General features: G+C 44.6%; 1 protein-coding gene across 3 annotated transcripts in view; it reads left to right on the top strand.

The window, feature by feature from the left end:
- Positions 1-6500: 6500 nt before the first annotated feature.
- SPPL2A (signal peptide peptidase like 2A) overlaps positions 6501-24468 on the top strand; it is a 43452-nt gene continuing 25484 nt past the window's right edge. For 2 of the 3 annotated variants that reach the window (XM_081839022.1, XM_081839023.1), the window contains exons 1-7: positions 6503-7097; positions 13085-13204; positions 13772-13954; positions 14851-14934; positions 18201-18334; positions 19956-20104; positions 23059-23155. In XM_081839022.1, the coding sequence (XP_081695148.1) occupies positions 7044-7097; positions 13085-13204; positions 13772-13954; positions 14851-14934; positions 18201-18334; positions 19956-20104; positions 23059-23155 (821 nt within the window). In that variant the 5' untranslated portion in view covers positions 6503-7043. Of the gene's footprint in view, positions 7098-13084; positions 13205-13771; positions 13955-14850; positions 14935-18200; positions 18335-19955; positions 20105-23058; positions 23156-24468 lie in introns of all 3 variants that reach the window. The other variant, XR_014150847.1, reaches the window with a different exon arrangement.

Raw genomic sequence — 24468 nt, forward strand, 5'->3', positions numbered from 1 at the left:
CTGATTTCCTGTCCTGTGATTAAAAACCTTCTGTTTCGACCGCCAAACCTTTCAGGGGAGCATTTGCAGCCGTTTGGCAACATTTTTGAGTGAATTGCCGGAAGTCAGATTTTTGATGAAATTGTGATCCCGGGGCTTCGGGATTTTTTCAAAAAAATCTTTTTCTGCTGGTTAAGTGTCGAGGGCTGATTTCTTGTCCTGTAATTATAAGCTTTCTGTTTCGACCTCCAAACCTTTCAGGGGAGCATTTGCAACCGTTTGGCACCGTTTTTGAGTGAATTGCCGAAAGACAGATTTTTGATGAAATTGTGACCCTGGGGCTTAGGGATTTTTTCAAAAAAATATTTTTCTGCCGGTTAAGTTGTCGAGGGCTGATTTCCTGTCCTGTGATTAAAAACCTTCTGTTTCGACCGCCAAACCTTTCAGGGGAGCATTTGCAACCGTTTGGCAACATTTTTGAGTGAATTGCCGAAAGACAGATTTTTGATGAAATTGTGACCCCGGGGCTTAGGGATTTTTTCAAAAAATATTTTTCTGCCGGTTAAGTTGTCGAGGGCTGATTTCTTTTCCTGTGATTAAAAGCCTTCTGTTTTGACCGCCAAACCTCTCAGGCGAGCATTTTCAACCATTTGGCACCATTTTTGAGTGAATTGCCGAAAGTCAGATTTTTGATGAAATTGTGACCCCGGGGCTTAGGGATTTTTTCAAAACAATCTTTTTCTGCCCGTTAAGTCGTCGAGGGCTGATTTCTTGTCCTGTGATAAATAGCCTTCTGTTTTGACCGCCAAACCTTTCAGGGGAGCATTTGCAACCGTTTGGCACCATTTTTGAGTGAATTGCCGAAAGTCAGATTTTTGAAGAAATTATGACCCCGGGTAGGGATTTTTTAAAAAAATATTTTTCTGCCGGTTAAGTTGTCGAGGGCTGATTTCGTGTCCTGTGATTAAAAGCCTTCTATTTCGACTGCCTAACCTTTCAGGGGGGGGGGGGCAATTGCAACCGTTTGGCACCATTTTTGAGTGAGTTGCCGAAAGTCAGATTTTTGATGAAATTGTGACCCTGGGGCTTAGGGATTTTTTCAAAAAAATCTTTTTCTGCCGGTTAAGTTGTCGAGGGCTGATTTCGTGTCCTGTGATTAAAAACCTTCTTTTTCGACCGCCAAACATTTCAGGGAAGCATTTTCAACCGTTTGGCACCATTTTTGAGTGAATTGCCGAAAGTCAGATTTTTGATGAAATTGTGACCTCGGGGGTTAGGGATTTTTTCAAAAAAATCTTTTTCTGCCTGTTAAGTTGTCCATGGCTGATTTCCTGTCCTGTGATTAAAAACCTTCTGTTTCGACCGCCAAACCTTTCAGGGGAGCATTTGCAACCGTTTGGCACCATTTTTGAGTGAATTGACGAAAGTCAGATTTTTGATGAAATTGTGACCCCGGGGCTTAGGGATTTTTTCGAAAAAATCTTTTTCTGCCGTTTAAGTTGTCCATGGCTGATTTCGTGTCCTGTGATAAAAAGCCTTCTGTTTTGACCGCCAAACCTTTCAGGGGAGCATTTGCAACCGTTTGGCAACATTTCTTATTGAATTGCCGAAAGACATTTTTTTTTCATGAAATTGTGACCCCGGGGCTTAGGGATTTTTTCAAAAAAATATTTTCCTGCCAGATAAGTTGTCCATGGCTGATTTCTTGTACTGTGATAAAAAGCCTTCTGTTTCGACCGCCAAACCTTTCAGGGGAGCATTTGCAACCATTTGGCAACATTTTTGAGTGAATTGCCGAAAGTCAGATTTTTGATGAAATTGTGACCCTGGGGTTAGGGATTTTTTCAAAAAAATCTTTTTCTGCCGGTTAAGTTGTCCATGGCTGATTTCTTGTCCTGTGATAAATAGCCTTCTGTTTCGAAGGCCAAACCTTTCAGGGGAGCATTTGCAACCGTTTGGCAACATTTCTGAGTGAATTGCAGAAAGTCAGATTTTTTATGAAATTGTGACCTCGGGGCTTAGGGATTTTTAAAAAAATATCTTTTTCTGCTGGTTAAGTTGTTGAGGGCTGATTTCTTGTCCTGTGATTAAAAGCCTTCTGTTTCGACCGCCAAACCTTTCAGGGGAGCATTTGCAACCGTTTGGCTCATTTCATGGTGAATTGCCGAAAGTCAGATTTTTGATGAAATTGTGACCCCGGGGCTTAGGGATTTTTTCAAAAAAATCTTTTTCTGCCGCTTAAGTTGTCCATGGCTGATTTCCTGTCCTGTGATAAAAAGCCTTCTGTTTCGACCGCCAAACCTTTCAGGGGATCATTTGCAACCGTTTGGCAACATTTCTTATTGAATTGCTGAAAGTCAGATTTTTTTATGAAATTGTGACCCCGGGGCTTAGGGATATTTTCAAAAAAATCTTTTTCTGCTGGTTAAGTTGCCGAGGGCTGATTTCTTGTCCTGTGATTAAAAGCCTTCTGTTTCGAGCGCCAAACCTTTCAGGGGAGCATTTGCAACCGTTTGGCACCATTTTTTTGCACCGTCCAGGTTTGAATAAATATGCCGATCTCACCTCAATTTCCTTTAAGAAGATGGTGTCATTCATTTAACGATTGATATCAAATGCCTCATTTGTTGCTGTTTTAAACAAATTTTTTTATTGAAATGTTTGTACATATGTGTAAATGTACTGCTCAAAGACATCTGCAGAGTTGTGACAAAAGGAAATACTGGTAATACTGTTGAAATCACTGTTCTTGAGTACAGGTGCTGCCACAGTTCTGATGTTCATTAATTATCCAGTGCAGTAGTCTTAAATACTTAAATTAAAAGGGCTGTAGTTCAGTGGCAGAGCGTCTGCCTTGCAAGCAGAATGTCCCAGGTTTCAATCACTGGCGGCATTAGGTAGGGAGAGATTCTTGCCTGAAATCCTGGAGAGCTGCTGCCAGTCAGTGTAGGCAATACTAAGCTAGATAGACCAATGGTCTGACTTTTATGGCAGCTTCTTATGTTGTTCCTAATGGCTGCATTACTGATTGGGTAGTGTTGTAGATCATTAAATGGCAAACACAGCACAAATGAAATTGTACCGATTTAGATCAAACATGACACACATATAGTCATACCTCAGGTTACAGCCGCTTCAGGTTGTGTTTTTTCGGGTTATGGACCGCCGAAACCTGGAAGTACTGGAGCGGGTTACTTCCAGGTTTCGACAGTCACACATGTGCAGAAGCGCTAAATCGCACTTTACGCATGCGCAGAAGCACAGAATCGCAATCTGCACGTGCGCAGACGTGGGTTCCGAACGTGCATCCCGCACGGATCACGTTCGCAGCACGAGCGTCCACTGTATACTAAAACATTTTTGTTTTGTTTTTTTAAAAGGTATTTATTAAAGTTTTAAGAGGTACAAAAAGAAAAAGCAAAAAACATCATTTTAAACAAAAAAAAATACAACACATCCCAATAGATAAAGAAAAAAGGATAAAATACAAAATAAAAATAAAAATAAAAATAAAAGAGAAAAAGCAGAGAATTAAAATCCATTCAGCAAAAAAGAAAAAAACAAAGAAAAATACAGCAAATCTTCCCATTACTTATCTTTCATTAGCTTATTTCCCTGACCTCCTCACACCTCCCTTTTTTGCATTCTAGATCGATTATCCATTTCAGCAAATCCTTTCCCTCTTTTCAAATTTTTGTCCTGTAATTTATCTTAATATTAATATAGCTTTACTTTCCCTCCTTTCACCAATTAACAGTCTGTTTTTTCCTAAACCTTTGTAACATTTCTGCTAAAATCACATAAAATCATTCCAACATCATTCTAACATTCATTAATTTTACAATGCAGTGGTGCCCCGCAAGACGAACGCCTCGCAAGACGGAAAACCCGCTAGACGAAAGGGTTTTCCGTTTTGGAGGCGCTTCGCAAGACGAATTTCCCTATGGGCTTGCTTCGCAAGACGACAGCCCATAGGGAAATCTCCGGGACAGTGGGGAAGCGCAGCTCGTCTTCCCCGCTGTCCTCGGACCTCCTCCGAAGCCTGGCGGTGGGGCGGGGACACCTCCTCCCGCCGCCGGGCTTCGGAAGGATGCCCCGATGCCGGGCGGCGAGGCGGGATCGCCTCCCCCCGCCGCCCGGCATCGGAACGATGTCCCGAAGCCGAGCGGCGGGGCGGGAAAGTCTCCCCCCGCCGCCCGGCATCGGAACGATGCCCCGATGCCGGGCGGCGAGGCGGGAACGCCTCCCCCCGCCGCCCGGCATCGGAACGATGTCCCGAAGCCGAGCGGCGGGGCGGGAAAGTCTCCCCCCGCCGCCCGGCATCGGAACGATGTCCCGAAGCCGAGCGGCGGGGCGGGAACGCCTCCCCCCGCCGCCCGGCTTCGGGGCGGGAAAGCCTCCCCCCGCCGCCCGGCTTCGGGGCATCGTCCCGATGCCGGGCGGCGGGGCAGGAACGCCTCCCCCCGCCGCCCGGCTTCGGGGCATCGTCCCGATGCCGGGCGGCGGGGCGAGAAAGCCTCCCCCCGCCGCCTGGCATCGGAACGATGTCCCGAAGCCGGGCGGCGGGGCCGCGAAGCCTGGGCGCGCTGGCAACTCTCCGCAAGGAGCGCTCCCGCTGCTTGCGGAGAGGTCCGCGAAGCCTGTCCTGGACCTCTTCTGAAGGCAGGCGGGGGGCAAAAGTCTTTGTCCCCCCTGCTTGCCTTCCCAGGGGCTTTTAAATCGCCCGGACAGCGGAGAAGTCCTCCGCTGTCCCGGGCGATTTTAAAATGCCGCCCGCCAGAAGAGGTCGGGGGAAGGCAGTTTCCATAGGAACGCATTAATTGATTTTCAATGCATTCCTATGGAAAACCGTGCATCGCAAGACGAAAAACTCGCAAGACGAAGAGACTTGCGGAACGAATTAATTTCGTCTTGCGAGGCACCACTGTGTTTCTGTAAATAGTCTTTAAATTTCTTCCAATCTTCCTCCACCGACTCTTCTCCCTGGTCTCGAATTCTGCCAGTCATTTCCGCCAGTTCCATGTAGTCCATCACCTTCATCTGCCATTCTTCCTGGGTGGGTAAATCTTGTGTCTTCCAATATTTTGCAATAAGGATTCTTGCTGCTGTTGTGGCATACATAAAGAATTTTCATTTTTGAAAATTAATTTTTGTTTTAAATGTTAAGGCTGCCTCAGAATGAACAATGGTGTTCCATCAATATTACGGTAGATATATCCATGATTATTACTACAGGTAAAGGTAAAAAGTAAAGGACCCCTGGACGGTTAAGTCCAGTCCAAGGCGACTATGGGGTTGGGGCACTTATCTTGCTTTCAGGCCAAGGGAGCCAACGCTTGTCCACAGACAGCGGTTCAAATCCCCGTGACAGAGTGAGTCCCTGTTGCTCTGTCCCAGCTCCTGCCAACCTTGCAATTTGAAAGCACGCCAGTGCAAGTAGATAAATAGGTACCGTTCCGGTGGGAAGGTAAACGGCATTTCCGTGCGCTCTGGCTTCTGTCACTGTGTCCTGTTGCGCCAGAAGCAGTTGCCATGCTGGCCACATGACCTGGAAAGCTATCTGTGGACAAACACCAGCTCCCTCGGCCTGAAAGCGGAGATGAGCGCCACAACCCCATAGTCGCCTTTGACTGGACTTAAACATCCAGGGGTCCTTTACCTTTACACCCAGAATCACCTACACAAACATGGGAAATCATAACATTTCTTCTCCTTCCTGTCTCGAAACTCATGCTTGGAGCAGTGATTTCAAATGTAACATTTGACTGTGTAACCTGAGTACTGTACCATATAAATCCACTGGATGTTAGTAGATTCCAGTAGGGCAGGACCACACCTGGGGCAAATGACAGGCAATCTGGAATGTCACATGCATCCAAAAAGGGTGACATGGAGCGCATGATTACCAAATATTCTGAGTTTTACTAGCCTCAGCAGAACATGCATTCCTTCTGTCCCATATAAAGTGTTAAGTTGTGGGTTGACATGGCAGACGACACAGCGATTTCTCCAAGTAGCTCTTTATTTCGTAAGCTGGAATAGAACTGACTGCAAACAGCTCAGACGGCCTGCTTTTATAGGCAGCCGGCTGTCAACATTGTAACAACAATAGCCCAGAGTTCCCGCCTAAAATAACTGACGTGGACCTGAGTGAAAACTATTTACAGACCTGAGTGAAAACTATATACAGTATCCCCCTGCTGGCCCAGAGTGAAACTTCACTACATAACATAAAGATTTGGCAGGGGGAGGGGAATATTACACTATTAAAACAAAGACCAAAAGACTTGTCCTTGGGCCTTCTGAATAATAATAATAATAATAACTCTTTAAAATTTAAAAATCTTATGCCCCACTCATCCTCCCAAAAGGGAGCTCAGCTGGGCTTGCAACTTAAGAAAATACGGGGAGGTGGGGGGAAAAAGAGATAATTTCAAGTGTTTTTAAATTGTGAAATTGCTCTGGAGAGGTTTCATATGGAGCCATACACCTAGTACAGTACCGCCTTGTCTCCTTTACAAAGCGATAATACTTCGCTATTAGGCGTGTGTTGTTTTGGCTTTGGGGCAACTCTGAACAGGCGCAGGAACCCGGCGAGGAATTCTGAGTATGCTCAGAGAACCGTCGGCCGCTCAAACTCGCCCCATTTCCTTACCCGACAGCCGCCAAGCCCCGGGGCCTCAAAAAGAAGCGGCCGTCTCTTTCCCCCCCGCTGCCCAAAGGCCTCGAGGGCTGCCCGAGAGAGACCTTTGAGACATCTTGGGCTTCCCCTCAGGCGGGCCGCCTCTCCGAAATCCCGCCCAGAAAAAGGCGACCCGTTTGGGACTCGCCGCTTCAAGACGGCCGGGCGAAACGAAAGGAGAAGCGGAGGAGCTCGGCGGCGGCGAGGAGGAGGGCGGCCGGCCTCGCGGATACGGCGAGAGAAACCGGGGCGTGATTTCGTTTGGGTCTGTTTGTGAGTTAAGAGGAAAGAGAGGCGCGGAGGAGAAAGGCCGCAAGGTGCTGCGAGGGAAGAAGACCCGTTTCCAGACCCGGCGGCAGCGGCGAGGAGTCGAGGAAGGAGGATGGGGGCCGCCCGGCTGCTCCGGGCCGCCCTTTGGGGCCTGCTCCTCCCGCTGGTAAGGGGTTTGCCTGGGCCCGGAAGCGGGCCTCCGAAGCACCGGGCGCCCGTCGTGCTAGTCCGGCGTGCCCCGGGGTGGCGGTCGGGGCGGCTTCCTGAGGGAAACACGGGGAAGCTTCCCGGGCGAGGGGCGTTTCTGAGGCGCGAGGGGCTCGGTCCCGTGTGTGTGTTTGTGATACTGGGTTCTTCTCAAATGCTTCGCCACGTAAACAGAATCACAGCCCGGGACTAACGAAACTATGGCTGTGGGTAGATCTGGGGGGTGGGAAGGAAAAAAGAAACCTCCATGGCTATTGGTAGGACGGGGTGAGGAGCAAACCGGTACCGTGGCCATTGCCGGCGCTCCCGGCTTGCCTCCCTCCTCCAGGGGCACCGGATTGGGAACTGAATGTGGAATTAGAATCAGTGGTTCCCAACCCTTTTATTTATTTTTTTGCCATGTCCCACCTCAGCACCTCTAAAATCCTGATAGCTCCCCCTCCCGTGACATATTATTCTTATTATTCAAAAAAGGGAGCTCCTATTTGTGTGGAGGACGCCTAGAAGGCCATTCACTGTTAATAACTCATTCTTGAATTGCCCCCCTTAAAAATCAATTTGCCCCCATGTTGGGTACCACAGAGATCTGATGGGAGATGGTGTGGGGTTTTTTTTTAAAACCTGGCTGTTCCTATGAATTCACAAAATGCCTCCAGTTCTAGTAGGTAGGACTTGGTTATGTCAATCAAAGATTCCAGCAGGTAATGATGGGTCTCTGTGTAGACGTTTGCTGTAGGTGTGTACAGTCATACCTTGGGTTACAGACGCTATGGGTTGTGCGTTTTTGGGTTGCGCACCGTGCCGAACCCGGATGTACCGGAGTAGAAGCGCCAAATTGCAGCCCGTGCGTACGCAGACGCGACACTGCGGGTTGCGAACATGCCTCCCGCACGGATCACGTTCGCAACCCGAGCGTCCACTGTAGATGTGTGTGTATGTACAGTGGTACCTCGCAAGACGAATGCCTCGTAAGACGAAAAACTCGCAAAACGAAAGAGTTTTTTGTTTTTTGAGTTGCTTCGCAAGACGGATTTCCCTATGGGCTTGCTTCGGAAGACGAAAACGTCTTGCAAGTTTGTATCCTTTGTCTTAAAACCGTGCATTCACTTTGAGGAGCAACTCATAGCACGCGGTGTGGTAGCCTTTTTTGAGGTTTTTGAAGACTTTGGTGATTTTTGAAGCTTTTCCAAAGTCCGTGCTTCGCAAGACGAAAAAATCGCAAGATGAAAAAACTCGCAGAACGAATTAATTTCGTCTTGCGAGGCACCACTGTACATGCACCCTGGCATGATCTCATTCAGTGGCTGTCGGGATAACCGCAAGTCCAGGATGCAGGTCAAGTTTTATCCTTGCCCCCCCCCCATGTCCCCAAGTACAGCATTCCCCCTCCCCTTAGAAAAGTGCTTAAAGGACTCCCCCACCCCCCCACCCCGCTTTCAATTTTGTGAGGGAAAGTCAAAGGGTGCAATTCACACCATTAGGTTTGGGAGCTAAACTTGCTCCCTGCCTTTGGTATCTGCAGGCAGGTATTGAGAATTATGCCTGAGACTTTATCTGCATCACCCCAACCGAGGTTGTGCTATTAATGTGATGCAAAGGCTCTTAGATTGTTACCAGGCCTAGATTTGTATTTGCAATCACTAATGCGGTTTTAAATAAATGATTTATTTGTTAGTTAGTTAGATTTCTGCAGCACCCTTCAACTGAGGATCGCACTGTGGTTTACAGTGTAAAAACACAAAAACACATAAGGTAATAACAATAACACCACATGCACTTTAAGATTACTTAGCCAAAGACCTGGGAAGAAGAATGTATTCACCTGGCATCTAAAGATACGTAATAAAGGTGTCAGGCACGCCTCCCTGGGGAGAGCATTCTACAAGTCAGGAGCCAACACAGAAAAGGCCCGTTCTCATGTTGCCACCAGCCGGACTTATTGTGCAGCACACGAAGAAGGACCTCAGTTGATGATTGTAGGGTCCAGGTTGGTTTATATGGGGAGGAGTGGTCCTTGATGTATTGTGTCCTGAGTCATTTACAGTGGTGCCCCGCAAGACGAACGCCTCGCAAGACGGAAAACCCGCTAGATAAAAGGGTTTTCCATTTTGGAGGCGCTTCGCTAAACAAATTTCTTTATGGGGTTGCTTCGCAAGACGAAAAAATCTTGCGAGTTCCCGCGGGTTTTTTTCGCTTTTTTCCTGCTTTTCCTAAGCTGCTAAGCCGCTTAACAGCTGATCCGCTGATAAGCCGCTTCCCAGCTGATCGCTAAAAGCCGCTAGACCGCTAATAGCACTAAGCTGCTAAGCTGTCAATGGGCTTGCTTCGCAAGACGAAAAAACCGCTATACGAAGAGAATCGCGAAACGAATTCTTTTCGTCTTGCGAGGCACCACTGTAATGCTTTCTAGGTCAAAAGTAGCACTTTGATTTGGGCCCAGAAATTGGAAGCCAGTGCAGTTGGGCCAGGATTGGTGTTCTATGCTCAAACTATTGCCACTGAAGTTTCAGAACCATCTTCAGAGGCAGCCCCACATATAATAAGTTACAGAAATCTAGCCTAGACATTACTAGAGTATAGACGACAGAAGTTAGGTTATCCCTCTCCAGATAGTGCAGCTTGGGCTACCAGCCAAAGCTGATGGAAGGCACTCCATGCTACCAAGGTCACCTGATCTTCAAGGGATCCTGAAATAACCCCAAGCTATGGACTTGCTTCTGCAGAGGGAGTGCAAACCGATCAAGAGCAAGCCACATCCCATTCAAATGGTCTAGGGAACCCCCTACTAACAGTGCCTCTGTCTTATCTGGAATGAGCTTCAGTTTGTTGGCTGTCATCCAGTCCAGGCAAGAAAACGGTCCAGCACATCCCATGCTACACCTACAGATGTAAAAAAAAAGAAGAAGTAAAACATCAGGAAGAACTTTGTGTTAATAAGAGTTGTTTGACAGTGGAACAGCCTTCCATGAGAGGTGGTGGATTCTCCTTCCTTGGAGGTTTTTGAGAAGAGGTTGGATGGCCATCTGTCATGTATGTTCTGGTTGAGATTCCTGCTTTGCAGATGGGTTGGACTAGATTAGCCTTGGGGGCCCCTTCAAACTCTACAATTCTAAGATTCCTTTATTCTAAGTAGTGCTGTGCGTCATCATACTGGAATCTTGTTTGGGAGTGAGAGGTTAGGGGGGAGTTGCAGGTGAAAAGTTTCAGGCGTACTCTTCTGTTTCTGAGCTGCAGCTGCTAGTGAAAAGTACTATTGGGAGGAATACATTCTCTGAGAAGCAGCAGTTGTTGCTTTTTTATTACACACATTCTTTATTGTAACATGAAATTCTGTCCTTGGATGAGTGTTAGAAATAGGACTTGATTCTGAAGTATTAAATAAGTGTTTGCTGAAGCTTTTTAAATACTCTGCAAATCGGTATGAGGCAATTGATCCTTGATAAGTATTGTTACTATACTGTTACAATCTGAGAAATCTGAACATCCACAAATACCAGGGGTCAGCAAAAATTTTCAGCAAGGGGCCTGTCCATTGTCCTTCAGACCTTGTGGGCGGCCAAACTATATTTTTTTTGGGGGGGGGAGGAATGAATTCCTATGCTCCACAAATAACCCAGGGATGCATTTTAAATAAAAACACATTCTACTCATGTAAACACACACTGATTCCCGGACCATCCGCAGGCCGGATTTAGAAGGCGATTGGGCCAGATCTGGCCTCCGGGCCTTAGTTTGTCTACCCATGACTAATACTGTTGGTACTGTTTTCATTCCATCTTTTGTGCAAACTGTGTTTGGCCTATCAAATCCTTGCTTCTTAAGCGAGGGTATGTTCAAGTTCTGTGCACCTTTGCGCAAGCCTGGAAGCTGCAGTTGACCATGGTTTCCTGTTATGTTTGGACCAGGAAACTATAGTTAATGGCTTCTAAACAAGCCAGGATTTCAAAGCATAGTTTAAAGTTATCTTTGTTTGGAAGCCCTTAACAGTAGTTCCTGGTTTACGTGTAATGGGAAGCTCTGGTTATCCTTGTCTTGCTGGTTGGTTTCCCATCTCACACCAAGGCAGGAGCGTAGGTATATGAAAATCATGCTTAATAATCCAGGATTTTATGATCCCAACAAGGAACTACAGTGGTGCCCCGCAAGACGAATGCCTCGCAAGACAAAAAACCCGCTAGACAAAAGGGTTTTCCGTTTTTTGAGGCGCTTCGCAAGACGAATTTCCCTATGGGCTTGGTTCGCAAGACGAAAACGTCTTGCGAGTCTTGCAAGTTTTTTCCCTTTCCCCCCCTTTTTCTAAGCCGCTAATAGCCGCTAATAGCGCTAATCCGCTAATCTGCTAATAGGGATGCTTCGCAAGACGAAAAAACTGCTAGATGAAGAGACTCGCGGAACGGATTATTTTCGTCTTGCGAGGCACCACTGTACTGCAATGCACTACTATATGTTGGGCTGCCTTTGAAAATCGTTCAGAAACTGCAGCTGGTGTAGAAACGGTTCAGAAATTGCAGCTGGCCAGTTGTTGACTGGGGCAGGACAATCGGAACATGTAACACTGATTCTGGAACAAATGCGCTGGGCTACCAGTGCTCAATTCAGAGTACTGGATTTGACCTTTAAGGCCTATGCAGCTCAAGACTCCAGTGCTTTCCCCAGGAAGACATGCCTGGCACCATCTTTTTCTATTTTAGGCACTAGGAAAGGATTTTTCTCTACTCAGGCTTTTGGCTATTAATTAGAATGGTGGGATGGGATCAGTAAGCCCTGATGTGTTTTATCTGTTTAATTGTGCTTTTTTATTTTCATTGGATGTTCTTAAATGGTTTTAATACAGTGGTGCCCCGCAAGACGAATGCCTCGCAAGACAGAAAACTCGCTAGACGAAAGAGTTTTCCGTTTTGGAGGTGCTTCGCAAAACGAATTTCCTATGGGCTTGCTTCGCAAGACGAAAATGTCTTGCGAGTTCCTGCTGGGTTTTTTTCCTTTTCCCCCACCCTTTTCCTAAGCCTAAAAGCCGCTAAACTGCTAATAGCGCTAATCCGCTAAGCCGTCAATGGGCTTGCTTCGCAAGACGAAAAAACCGCTAGACGAAGAGAATCGCGGAATGGATTCTTTTCGTCTTGCGAGGCACCACTGTATAAGTCACCTTGGGTCACTGTGAGAAAAACTACTAACAAATATAATAACTCAATGAAATTAACGTGTATCAGTTTATCAAGTATAGGAATTTGGATTGTTTCACCCTTTTGATCCTGTCTTTATTTGTTCATGTAGAAAACTTTTAACCTGCCTTTCAAAACACACACACACACACAATACAGGGATCAACAATCAAATCAGTAAAATATCCATAATAAAATAAATAAAGAAGCATATACAGTGGTACCTTGGTTTAAGAACAGCTTAGTTTATGAACAACTTGGATTAAGAACACCACAAACCCGGAAGTAGGTGTTTTGGTTTGTGAACTTTGCCTCGAAAGCAGAACATGTTTCGCTTCCTGTTGAGTGTGTTCCCTTTGTCAATTGAGTCCCCTGCTGCTATGGGAAAGCATGCCTTGGTTTAAGAACGGACTTCCAGAATGGATTAAGTTCATAAACCAAGGTACCACTGTATCAGTAAATATGTGTCAGGCTTATGCAGATTTCATAGTGCAAATTTCATAGTTTTTAATATGTTGTAGATCAAGCACATACCAATGTTAGAGTCCCTTTCCCTCATGTTCTTAACATATTAATCTTTCAGTTTTTTGGGGGGTGGGAATCTGAGCTGTATGAAAATGCTCTGAAAGGCCCTGCTGTGTTCCTAGTATTGGGATCCTAGTATTATGCTTTTATAAGAAATGATTTGGCATTGCATAATCTAAAACCCTTTCAAAATGATGCTAGTCAGCATTTTCATTCGTATTTTAAAGTGGTTAATGGAAAAAATCTTTTTCAATTATAGGTCAGCGCCGGTCCAGGAATCTTGCATGCAATTCAGATCGATAATCCTCTGTTAACAAAGGACTACTGCATATATTATAACTCTGAGTGGACCTCCCTTCCTAGTGCCTTAAATAACGTTGTAAGTAATTATACTCTTGTATTTCCTAAGAATCGAGTGACTTTTCCTTGGGAAAATATGTCACAATCATTCACATCCTAATGGCACAATCTTTCTATCTAGACTATGCCATGTATGGTATGGGTGTGCCAGAAAAGGCCCTTGAAGTAAGGCTAAATCTATGTGTGCAACAAAATGTAGTGAGAATGAAGTGGTTTTGAGGCCTGAAAAAGTAGAATGGTTTCAGATAATAGTTGCGAAAATTCCCCTGGTAAATGAAACTTGCTGCAAACTGATGACTAGTCTGGATGCTGGATTAGAGTTCTACATGCAAAGAGTGTTAATGTGGGGAAAACACGTAGAAACAGTATCCCATGCCAGCAGTCTGAGTGGTACAGTATATACAATATTAAACTAAACCACTAAGGTGTCTGGAAGTACAGTTTCTTTGCTAATGACTTTTCAGCTTCATAGTGTCATGATCTTTATTCCATCTGTTTTCAGTAAATAATAAGGCTGTTAGATTAACTGCTTCAGCTATGTTACAGAATTCTCTTGCACTTCCAATCTTTTCCTTTTGCATCTTAGACGTATACAAGACTGGAGATCTTGACCCCCAAATTGCTTTGCAGTCCCTCGGATGCCACTCATGAAACTGTCAAGGACAAAGCAATCGTTGTGTCGAGAGGAAACTGCACTTTTGTAGAAAAGGCAGAGATCGCTCAGAAACTCGGTGCTAAAATGCTGCTCATCGCCAGTGACACTGGCATAGTAAGTTCTAATAGACATGGCTGCTTTTGCATGAAAATGTTTTGCTTAAATTGTGGCGGTTGTTTTTGTCGCATTACTGTGGGTTTCATTAAGGTGGCGGTGTTTTCCCCCTTTTTGAATCCGAGATGGCCATCTCACAGTAATCTAGAACTTGTCCAATTTTATTTGGCTCCTGAGGGCCCTACCAAATCTTAATCTAGGGTTAGGATTGAAGGGGCAAGGCTTTGGTCAGTTGCAAAGCAGTTCTATATTTTGGTGGCCATCATCATAAATACCCTTTCCTTCTTGCTGATATTGACGGTGAGAACTGAAGAGGGAAAATATTATATGGGTGATGGCGACAGATAAAAAGCTGGTGTACAAAATGGCACTCATAAAAAGCACTCCTGGCACTTCCAGGCACTTGTGCCTCTCCAGACAGCAATGAGTCCAGGACTGACCCTAAGCTGCACACCTGATTTTTCAGGTGAGTGCCATCCTGGACTGGTTGCATATAGGGCCGTAGCTAGGGGGTGGCGAGGTGGGCCCCCACCAGGGACACAGGTGAGGGTAGGGCACAAAATCGGCTTTAAAATATGTCCATAAATTTAGATATTGAATATTGCCTCATAAGAAATGGTTTTAAATAGAGAGTGAATTGAATTGGGGGGGGGGTGGAGGAGATGCAGAAAGAAGAGCTAATTTGTCTGTGGCTAGGGGGCGCAATCTGGATTGTTCCGCCAGGGGCGCAAAATCACCTAGCTATAGCTCTGGGTTGCATACCATGATCCAGATCTGCCCTATTAATATGCAGTAATATGTAGTATAGGCCTAGGGATAAGACAGAATGTTTTGATAGACTTTTAAGTAGAGATTCGTTCAGTAAAGCAGATGCATTATGAGTGTCCTTTTTCTAGGATACTCCTTATGGTAACAAGACTGCAAACATCACCATCCCAATCACACTTGTAAGCAATGAAGATATAATCCATTTGAAAGAGGTAAGTACTTTTCTGGATTGCTTCGGAAAATGGGAGTTGAAACGGGTTTGGCAATGAGATATTTTGATTTCACTTCTGGACCTCTGTGGTGATCACATAGGGTCCCTGGACGTTTGACGGTCTATTGACCCTGTGCCACCACTGTGATTGCTTTCTTCGCTGCCACCAACCCGTTTCTCACGGGCACACACGGAGTCCAGACAGTTGTTAACATTAACAAATAATCAAGTTTATTTTTATAAGCATGAAAAAGCTTATGGTTTCAGTTAATTTTTCTTGGCAGTTTCTTAATCTTAGTTTCTTTACTGACCCAATGTTACTAACAACTTCAAACTGATTATCCCACCTAACAATTCCTCTCACTCTCTCACAACACAGCTCTACCAACCCACAGACTCCCTCTTCCTTCTCCAACTCCCAACTCTCAACTGACTTTCACACAACTCCCCCTCTAACCCTAACTCCTCCTATCAGTTTCCACTGGCCAATCACATCACACTCATTTTAACCCTTTCCTTATGACCCACCTAGGAGGCAAACGCCCGCACTTCCCTCTTCTCCCCTCTTTCAGTACTTGGTCAGGTGAAATCCAATCCGATAAATATACTTTTTGCAGCATCTCATTGTATCTCCTTTGCTCTTTTTTCAGTTTCTGAATACTAGGATGGAAATTCCATAGATACTTTGAAGTCTCTGAAAATACCTTGCTATGTTGTCTTGACTTCAGTAACTTGTTTTTTATCTGCTCTGATATGGTCCTAAAAAGGAAAAGAGATGCTGGATGAAACATCTTTTACCAAAACAAAGCACCTTAATCAAGGGCTGTATTCAACTCATTCCTACGCAGTTGAAATCAGAGGTCATGACTCATTTCTTTCAATGAGTCTAGGACTTAGTTGGATACAATGACAATATTTGTGCATTATTTTCTTCTCTGACAGTTGCTTGACCAATTTCCTCTTTTTTGTTTGTCTTTGTCAGCATTAAGTTTTACCACTGTGTGTTCATTTTTCATTAGAACACTTGCGATCAGAATGAAGGAGCATGAGGTACTTGGTTTATTAAATGGCCATGGTAGATTATGCTTGCAGCTAAAATCCTCTTTTTTGCATCTTATTTTATTCATTTTGTGTTGCTGCTTTTCATACAGTGGTGATAAAGGTGGGAGGCAGTTTCTTAGAAGAATACAGTGGCCTGGTTTGCACATTTCGCTAAGTGACACGTGGCTTAGCACAGAACCCTGGAAAGGAGATTGTGGCTACTCCTCCCCAGTCATTTTGCTGTTCTGCTGCACTTAGCTATGTTTATGCTAAACTAAGCCATGCTAAACTAAGCATGGCTTAGTTTTTCATACAATAATGATAAAGCATGGTAAGCCATGTTTAGCATGTTGTCCGAACCATGGTTCATCAGTTGGTTCTCTTCACACTAACCACAAACTGCAACCAAGCTTTCTCCTATATTTATGTCTCATGATTTTGTCATCTGTGCGTGAAGGAAAAAACTTAAACACATTGCAGAGTTCCCAAAAAATAGACCAGAGGCAATTTCATCCAGCAGAGCTTTACTGAGCTCCCGGTGGAGTACAGGATCAGGTTTAAGGTGCTAATTTTAACCTTTAAAGCCCTATACGGCCTAGGACCCTTGTACCTACAGGACCACCTCTCCTGGTATGTCCCACGGAGGACCTTACGGTCTTCAGACAAAAACATCTTGGAGGTCCCAGGCCACAGAGAGGTTAGGCTGGCCTGAACCAGAGCCAGGGCTTTTTCGGCTGTGGCTCCAATCTGGTGGAATGCTCTGTCACAAGATACTAGGGCCCTGCGGGACTTGACATCTTTCTGCAGGGCCTGCAAGAGAGAGCTGTTCCACCAGGCCTTTGGCCAGGGCACAGCCTGACCCCCTCCTTTGGCAATCCTCGCAGAACTCTAGCCCAATGGTTGCCATTAATCTGATTTGAACTGATTTTATAATGAACTGATTTTAGAATGTTGTATCATTTTACTGTTGTTAGCCGCTCTGAGCCCGGCTTTGGCTGGGGAGGGCGGGATATAAATAATTTTTTTTACTATTATTATTATTATTACTGCTACTGAAGGCAAATGAGCATAATGGTCACAAATCCAATACATTCAGGACTGGCACAGTCCATAAGAAATGCAGTTGCAACCGACTTATCTTAAACTTAACAATAATTTATAAGACTAAACCTTAACACTATGGCATACAGAACACCACATCAGAACAAAGACATAGAAAAAGAAAGTGAGTTCAGGTTCCTTCTGGCCTTACCATTATAGTCAGCATAAGCTTGACAGAAAGGATAACAGAACCAGTTTAAACCAACTGTACTCAGCTTGAAGGAATAACCCAAACGTCAGAAACCTCCTGTTTCACATAGACAAGCTTCAAGAACCCTCTTGAATTAAGCAGAACAGGAAAGATCTCTACACGTCAGATTCGTCCAGGAGAGCTGAAGCATGAACCTGGGTTCAGACGACACACTAAACCAAAGTGTGGCTTAGCTCATCGCAGCACAGCAGCAAAATTATTGGGGATGAGTGCTAGGCATGCCCTCCGAAAGGTCTGGTGGGGCCTGCTGAGGCTGTGACAAACTCCATTGGGCTCTCCTGCTGCTATGATGGGGAGGGCCCAATGGAGCCCACCTAGCTGTGGAATATTGAGGGGGGCTGGCCCTCACATTAAAATTTTTGTGAATGCCCACGGCTACCCAGAAATGGTCTGGTGCTGTACGCTTGCATGGTTTGGCTTAGCCTGACATGCAAACCAGGCCAATGGGTGAAGATTGAGCTGTGAATAGTTTTGTTGCTGCAGTCTTCTACATTCACATCATGACTGAGAATTGCTTCTTGGTGGCCAGTGTTTTTGTACATTGGAAAAGGGTTTATTCTCTTTCCTGATTTTTTTTTTCATGTTCTCCCTGCTTCTCCACTATGTCCTTTCTACAACCTTGTGAGGTAGGTTAGGCTAGCAGGGCTCAAAGTCATCCAGTGATCTTTCATGGGGTTTTGAACCTGCATCTCCTCATTCAAAACTAGAACCACCCTAGCTCTTTTCTTGTTCTGGCTGTTTGATGTGCTACAGATGACTAAAATATGCACCTGTAAGCAGGTGGGTTGGTAAAGGAAAGTGGACTTCCTTGCAAGGCTATGTTTCGGAATATCCCAGAATCATGGTCAGATATTGAAATGTAAAGCATCTCCTTTCAACAGACATCTCTAATCCGATGCTTTTATAATTTCTAGGATCTTGGAAAGAACGTGAACGTGACATTATATTCACCACCTCACCCAAAATTTGACTTCAGCATGGTGGTTATCTTTCTAATTGCTGTGGTCTCTGTAGCATTGGGAGGCTACTGGAGTGGAATGGCAGAGCTGTAAGTTTCCTTGGTTTAACCTTAATATATGAAAAGTTCCTGTTACTGGACAACACATTTGCTGCTACAGGGACAATTTTGCTTTGTGTGTTTGTTCTCTCTTTCTCTCAAACAGTTCCAGTGGGGATCTCTCTTTCTCTCAAACAATAAATATGTGGGGATCAAGGTCCTGGTCTATAAGTTGTATGGGAAGAGCAAAAGATGGTGAAAAATCCATTGATTTGCAACTGGGCAATAGACAGTAGTTAGAGCGTCTTTCAGGTAGAGCTCACAGAGACCTCCGTCTGAAACCCTGGAGAACTGCTGCCATCCAATGAACAAGATGAACCACACAGATTTCCCAATAAATCCAGTATCCTGTTCATGGATAATTCCATCTGAGCAGGACAACCAGCTGGGTACAACCCGGTGGAGTACAGGATCAGGTTTAAGGTGCTGGTTTTAACCTTTAAAGCCCTATACGGCCTAGGACTCTCGTACCTATGGGACCACCTCTCCTGGTATGTCCCACAGAGGAACTTACGATCTTCAAACAAAAACATCTTGGAGGTCCCAGGCCACAGAGAGGTTAGGCTGGCCTGAACCAGAGCCAGGGCTTTTTCGGCTGTGGCTCTGATCTGGTGGAACGCTCTGTCACAAGAGACCAGGGTCTTGCGGGACTTGACCTCTTTCCACAGGGCCTGCAAGACAGAGCTGTTCCACCAAGCCTTTGGCCAGGGCACAACCTGACTCCCTCCTTTGGCAATCTTCACAGAACTCTAGCCCAATGGTTGCCATCAATTTGATTTGAATTAATTTTATAATGAAATGATTTTAGAATGTTGTATTTTTTTTTGTTGTTAGCCGCCCTGAGCCCGGCTTTGGCTGGGGAGGGCGGGATATAAATAAATTATTATTATTATTATTATTATTATTATTATTATTATTATGCCAGAAGCATTCCCATGGAGAAGGCCCAGTTTGATGGTAGACTTGTGTGGCTTTGTTAAGGGCCTCCAAAAAGCATTATGGTCCACAAAGTCTGATTGGACCAAATTAGTAACGCTGCCAAGTGCACTGCTTAGAGATGAGCTGAGTACAGAAAGGAATCTAAGTATCTCACTAAAGGTGATGTTTATTCAATATGAATATGCATCAAATCTATAACTGATAATTACTTGATTTTTAATTTTGTAGTGTTTTCTCCATGGGGACACTTTGGGCACAATGCCTGGAAAATACTGTTGGCATTGAAAAGCCACATGGACTGTTAAGGAATAGGTTTCCTGGAAAACCTGTGCAGAATTTCAAGTCTGATGCTTCTTATGGGCATTTCTCCACCAGAACAACTAGAAAAAACATTCCTATAGGGAAGTCCTAAGAGCAGGTGTCTTTTGTGACTGAAACATATTAAGTTCATATTAATACTAATGAATGGACTAATAAATATTAAGCTCTGCATATGCCATAAGATAAATATATATTCATTCTATGAACCATGATGTAATCTTGCTGAATGTTGCTTAGTTGAGAAAAGCCAATCCATTACTAAAGCAGAAAGAAACACCCACATATTGACCTATGTTGAAAATGGTAACAAGATGCAGTGAGAGCCTATAACTGCTTCTGTTTACCCTCACAGTGAGAGTCTGAAGCGGTCTTCAAATGATGGAAACAGCGACTCATCAGAAAGTGAAGAAAACGTGGTTTTAACTCCTATGACTGCTGTTTTCTTTGTTGCCATCTGTTGTATTATGCTAGTCTTAATGTACTACTTCTACAAATATCTCGGTAAGGAGACATTTGGATTTATTCTGGTCTGACTTTCTGAACTTGCCATGCCTCTTTAAGACTGCTTCCTGCTAAGTTGGTAGGCTTGGGTCCGGGTTGCAAGTGGGGGCTTGATGATGGAATGACCCATAAAAGGAGAAAGAAAACATTCTGGCGAGACTTTTTCCTGATATGCTTTGTTTCTCACAGCGAGGGATTTATTATTATTATTTCTTAGTGTTTCTGGAGGAGTCTGGAGTGGTTCAGCCCCAATTTCAAGCTTACAGACTCAGTGGAAACTGGGGCCCTGCCTCAATTCAACACTGAATTTATATAGCTTTATTTAGTTCTACGTAGGATGCGCCTTCTGTTCTCCTTCTGTTTGATTTTATATATGCAAGCATATTCTCTACTTTTGCCCACAAGGAGGCTGTAGCTCAGTGGATATTTTTATAATAAATATCCACTGAGCTACAGCCTCCTGGGGTGGGGAGAGAGAGATGATGATGATAGATAGATAGATAGAGGTAAATGGACCCCTGACTTAGCGGCTTAGTCATGCTGGCCACATGACCCAGAAGCTGTACGCCGGCTCCCTTGGCCAATAAAGTGAGATGAGCACTGCAACCCCAGAGTCGGCCACGACTGGACCTAATGGTCAGGGGTCCCTTTACCGTTACCTTTTAGATTCCAATGTATAGTTAGCAGAGAAAAAAAAGTTGCAGAATTCCCAAAAATAGACCAGAGGCAATTGTATTTCATCCAGCACAACTTTACTGCTACTGAAGGCAAATGAGCATAATGGTCACAAATCCAATACATCCAGGATTGGCACTGTCTATAAGAAATCCAGTTGCAGCAGACTTAACTTAAACTTACAATATCTTTGTAAGTCTGAACCTTAACACTAAGCATACTCTATACAGAACACCACAACAGAATGAAGAGAGCCAGTGTGGTGTAGTGGTTAAGAGCGGTAGTCTCGTAATCTGGGGAACCGGGTTCGCGTCTCCGCTCCTCCACATGCAGCTGCTGGGTGACCTTGGGCCAGTCACACTTCTCTGAAGTCTCTCAGCCCCACTCACCTCACAGAGTGTTTGTTGTGGGGGAGTAAAGGAGAATGTTAGCCGCTTTGAGACTCCTTCGGGTAGCGATAAAGCGGGATATCAAATCCAAATCCAAAGAGAGATCGAAAGAGAAAATGGTACCCAGGCTCCTTCTGGCCTTTCTTTTATAGTTAGTATGACCTTGACAGAAGAGATAACAGACTCAGTTTAAGCCAGCTGTACTCAGCTTCTCTGAAGGCATAACCCAAACATCACAAAGCTTTTGCTTGTTTCTTTCACACAGAGAAGCTTCCAGAACCCTCTTGAACTAAGTAAAATAGGAAAGAGCTCTACACATCAGATCAATACAGTGGTACTTCGGATTATATACGCTTCAGGTTACAGACTCTGCTAACCCAGAAATAGTACCTCGGGTTAAGAACTTTGCTTCAGGATGAGAACAGAAATCGCGTGGCAGCAGTGGGAGGCCCCATTAGCTAAAGTGGTGCTTCAGGTTAAGAACAGTTTCAGGTTAAGAACGGACCTCTGGAACAAATTACGTTCTTAACCCGAGGTACCACTGTACTTTCTGCACTAAGAAATGGAAACTGGCAACAGGAAGGAGATAGCAGTATGAGAGAGAAGGGGAGAAGCAACTGTCAGCCCAAAGCAACACCAAACCAGGATTGGCTTCAGGGCAAAGCATATTTCCTCAGGAAAATGCGTAAACACAACAGTGGCTGCAATCCTAGATATACTTACTAGGAACTGAAATGCTGACCTCAGTGGCAGCATTTACTTCTGAGGGAACATGCTCAGGATATTAGCCAGAGAGTGTTTGTGTATGGTAGAAGCATTATTCAAAATAGACGGACTTAAAAATGTAATAACATCCCAGAGGAGGCAATGTTACATTTCATACTTACATTCCATATTGCTAAGAATAAAAAAACAAAATAGTAAGAGATACGAGTGAGGTGAAGAAAATGAGGCAAAGGTATCTGTAAAAGGAAAGCAACATTTGAAAGAGCACAGGCGTGAATTCCAGATTTTCATAGATAACTGCTGAAAACCGGTGTTGTGGACTGGTATTGTTAATATAATTAATGAAATTCCACCAAGCCACATAAGGAGGGCTTTGCCCTGTATAACTCTTAAATTCAATGTTACCACAATGCAAGGTCCAAAATTTCTAGGTTTTCCATTTTGAGCAACCGAAAACTGCACAGCCATTGGTAAAAAGATTAGAAGTGCCTTAGCTCTGGTGTCCATATTTATGTCTTCAGACATAATTTGCAGTCAAAACAAAAAAAATTCCTTCCAGTAGCACCTTAAAGACCAACTAAGTCAGTTCTTGGTATGAGCTTTCGTGTGCATGCACACTTCTTCAGATACTTCAGATAATTTGCAGTGGTTCGGTCACAATGTCCGTAATTTCTTTACACTTCGTTCCAAAAAGCATTAGCCAATGGACACTCCCACACAGTGGCGTAGCGTGGGTTGTCAGCACCCGGGGCAAGGCAAGTAATTTGCGCCCCCTAACCCATGGATTTGTGCCCCCTAACCCCCAGATGTTGCGCCCGGTGTGGCCTGCCCCCCCTGCCCCCCCACGCTACGCCACTGCTCCCACAATCTGGGGCAGTATGCACCCCTGCTATTGCAACCTGACCAGCACACGGGAGTAAAGTTGGGTGATATTTGTGAGATGTGAACAGGTGTTCTGCACCCGCATTATATTGATTTTGGAATATGTTTCCAAACATGATACAGACTTCGCTGGTCTAGTGGTCCACATAGTCTTCCATTGTGCATCATCAATAATTCCATCCAGTTTGGCATGAGCAATCTTTTTTCCCCTTTGAATAATTTGTAATGGCATGCTTCTGACAGCTTTTATCCAATGTATCCTTATTTTCCTTTTTTGTCCAGTGTATGCCGTCATCACAATTTTCTGCCTCGCATCTGCATCAAGCCTGTTCAACTGTCTTCATGCCATAGTTAGAAAAATACCTTATGGGCAATGCAGGTACAGTCCATAACTCCATATGACTTTCCTAAATAGCTTTGCGGCTAAGAAAAATTATGTTATATGGTCAGGCTTGTAAAATGAATGCTTTCCTCTTGTGTCTCACTTGATAAGTCGACTATTCAGTTGTCATCCTCTCACATCTCCACTTGCTCCCTTGATTCCATATCCTTCTGTTTCTCAACCTGCTGTTATTCCCCTCTTTTTCACACAATTAATCTCTATATCTCCCTCTCTAACACCTCTTCCTCCTTTCATCCTGCATGCACATGTGAGCTTGTCTTCCCTGTTCCTCAAAAATCCATCCCTTAACCCACCTTTCCTCTCCAGCTGCCACTCCTCTCCCCTTTGCCTCCAAACTCCGGGAGTGTACTGCTGTTTTAACTTTCTCTCCTTCTCTGCTTGTGACTTCCTCCAATCCAGTTTACACCCTTTTCAATCCACTGAAATTGCCCCCACAAAAATTACTCCTTGCTGCAAAATCTAATAGTCTCTGTTCAGTTCTCATTCTTCTTGTCCTTTCCTCTGCACTTGATACAGATGGTCTGTTTCCACCACCCCCTCCTGCTTGACTCCTTTAAGCCAGAAGTCTCTGTGATGTTGTCCTCACCATGTTCTCTTCCTATCTGTCTAATCATTATTTCAGTGTTTATGTAGGTGGAAGCTCATTTCCTGTTTGCCTTCTCTTTGCTGTGACTCAGAGAACTGTTCTTGGCTTTTTGCTCTTTTTTCTCAAAATTCTCATCAGTAGTTCCTATATGCACATGACACCCAGCTTTCTGTCTCTATTTCCTCACTCCAATCCTACACCTCAGTCTTACCAGATTTCTGCTTGCATGTCATTGCCCCAAACTCAAAATGCCAAAGACTGGATTTCTCATCTTTCATCCCAAGCCCTTCTCTCCTTATCCATTGCCAGTGTTACCATATGCCTTGTTAATCAGGCATTCAGCCTAGGCTTTATATTATATTCCTCTCATTTGCTCTCCCTGTTTACTCCATTACCAAGGTTCATCACTTCTCTCTTTATCCCCTCAGCAGAAACTCTGCTTTATCTTCTGGCCGTCTGTTGCTAGACAACTGCAACCTTCTCTTTCTTCTGTGGACTCATCTTGGTCCCTTTATGCCAGGCTTCCTCAACCTTGGTCCTCCAGGTGTTTTGAGACTACAGTTCCCATCATCCCTGACCACTGGTCCTGGTAGCTAGGGATCATGGGAGTTGTAGGCCAAAAACATATGGAGGGCCGAGGCTGAGGAAGCCTGCTTTATGTTACTCTACTGCCACTGGGCCCATCACCTCCTGGCAAATAGAA

Source organism: Podarcis erhardii (genome assembly GCF_964252035.2).
Source record: "Podarcis erhardii genome assembly, chromosome: 14".
Classification (NCBI taxonomy): Eukaryota; Metazoa; Chordata; class Lepidosauria; order Squamata; family Lacertidae; genus Podarcis; species Podarcis erhardii.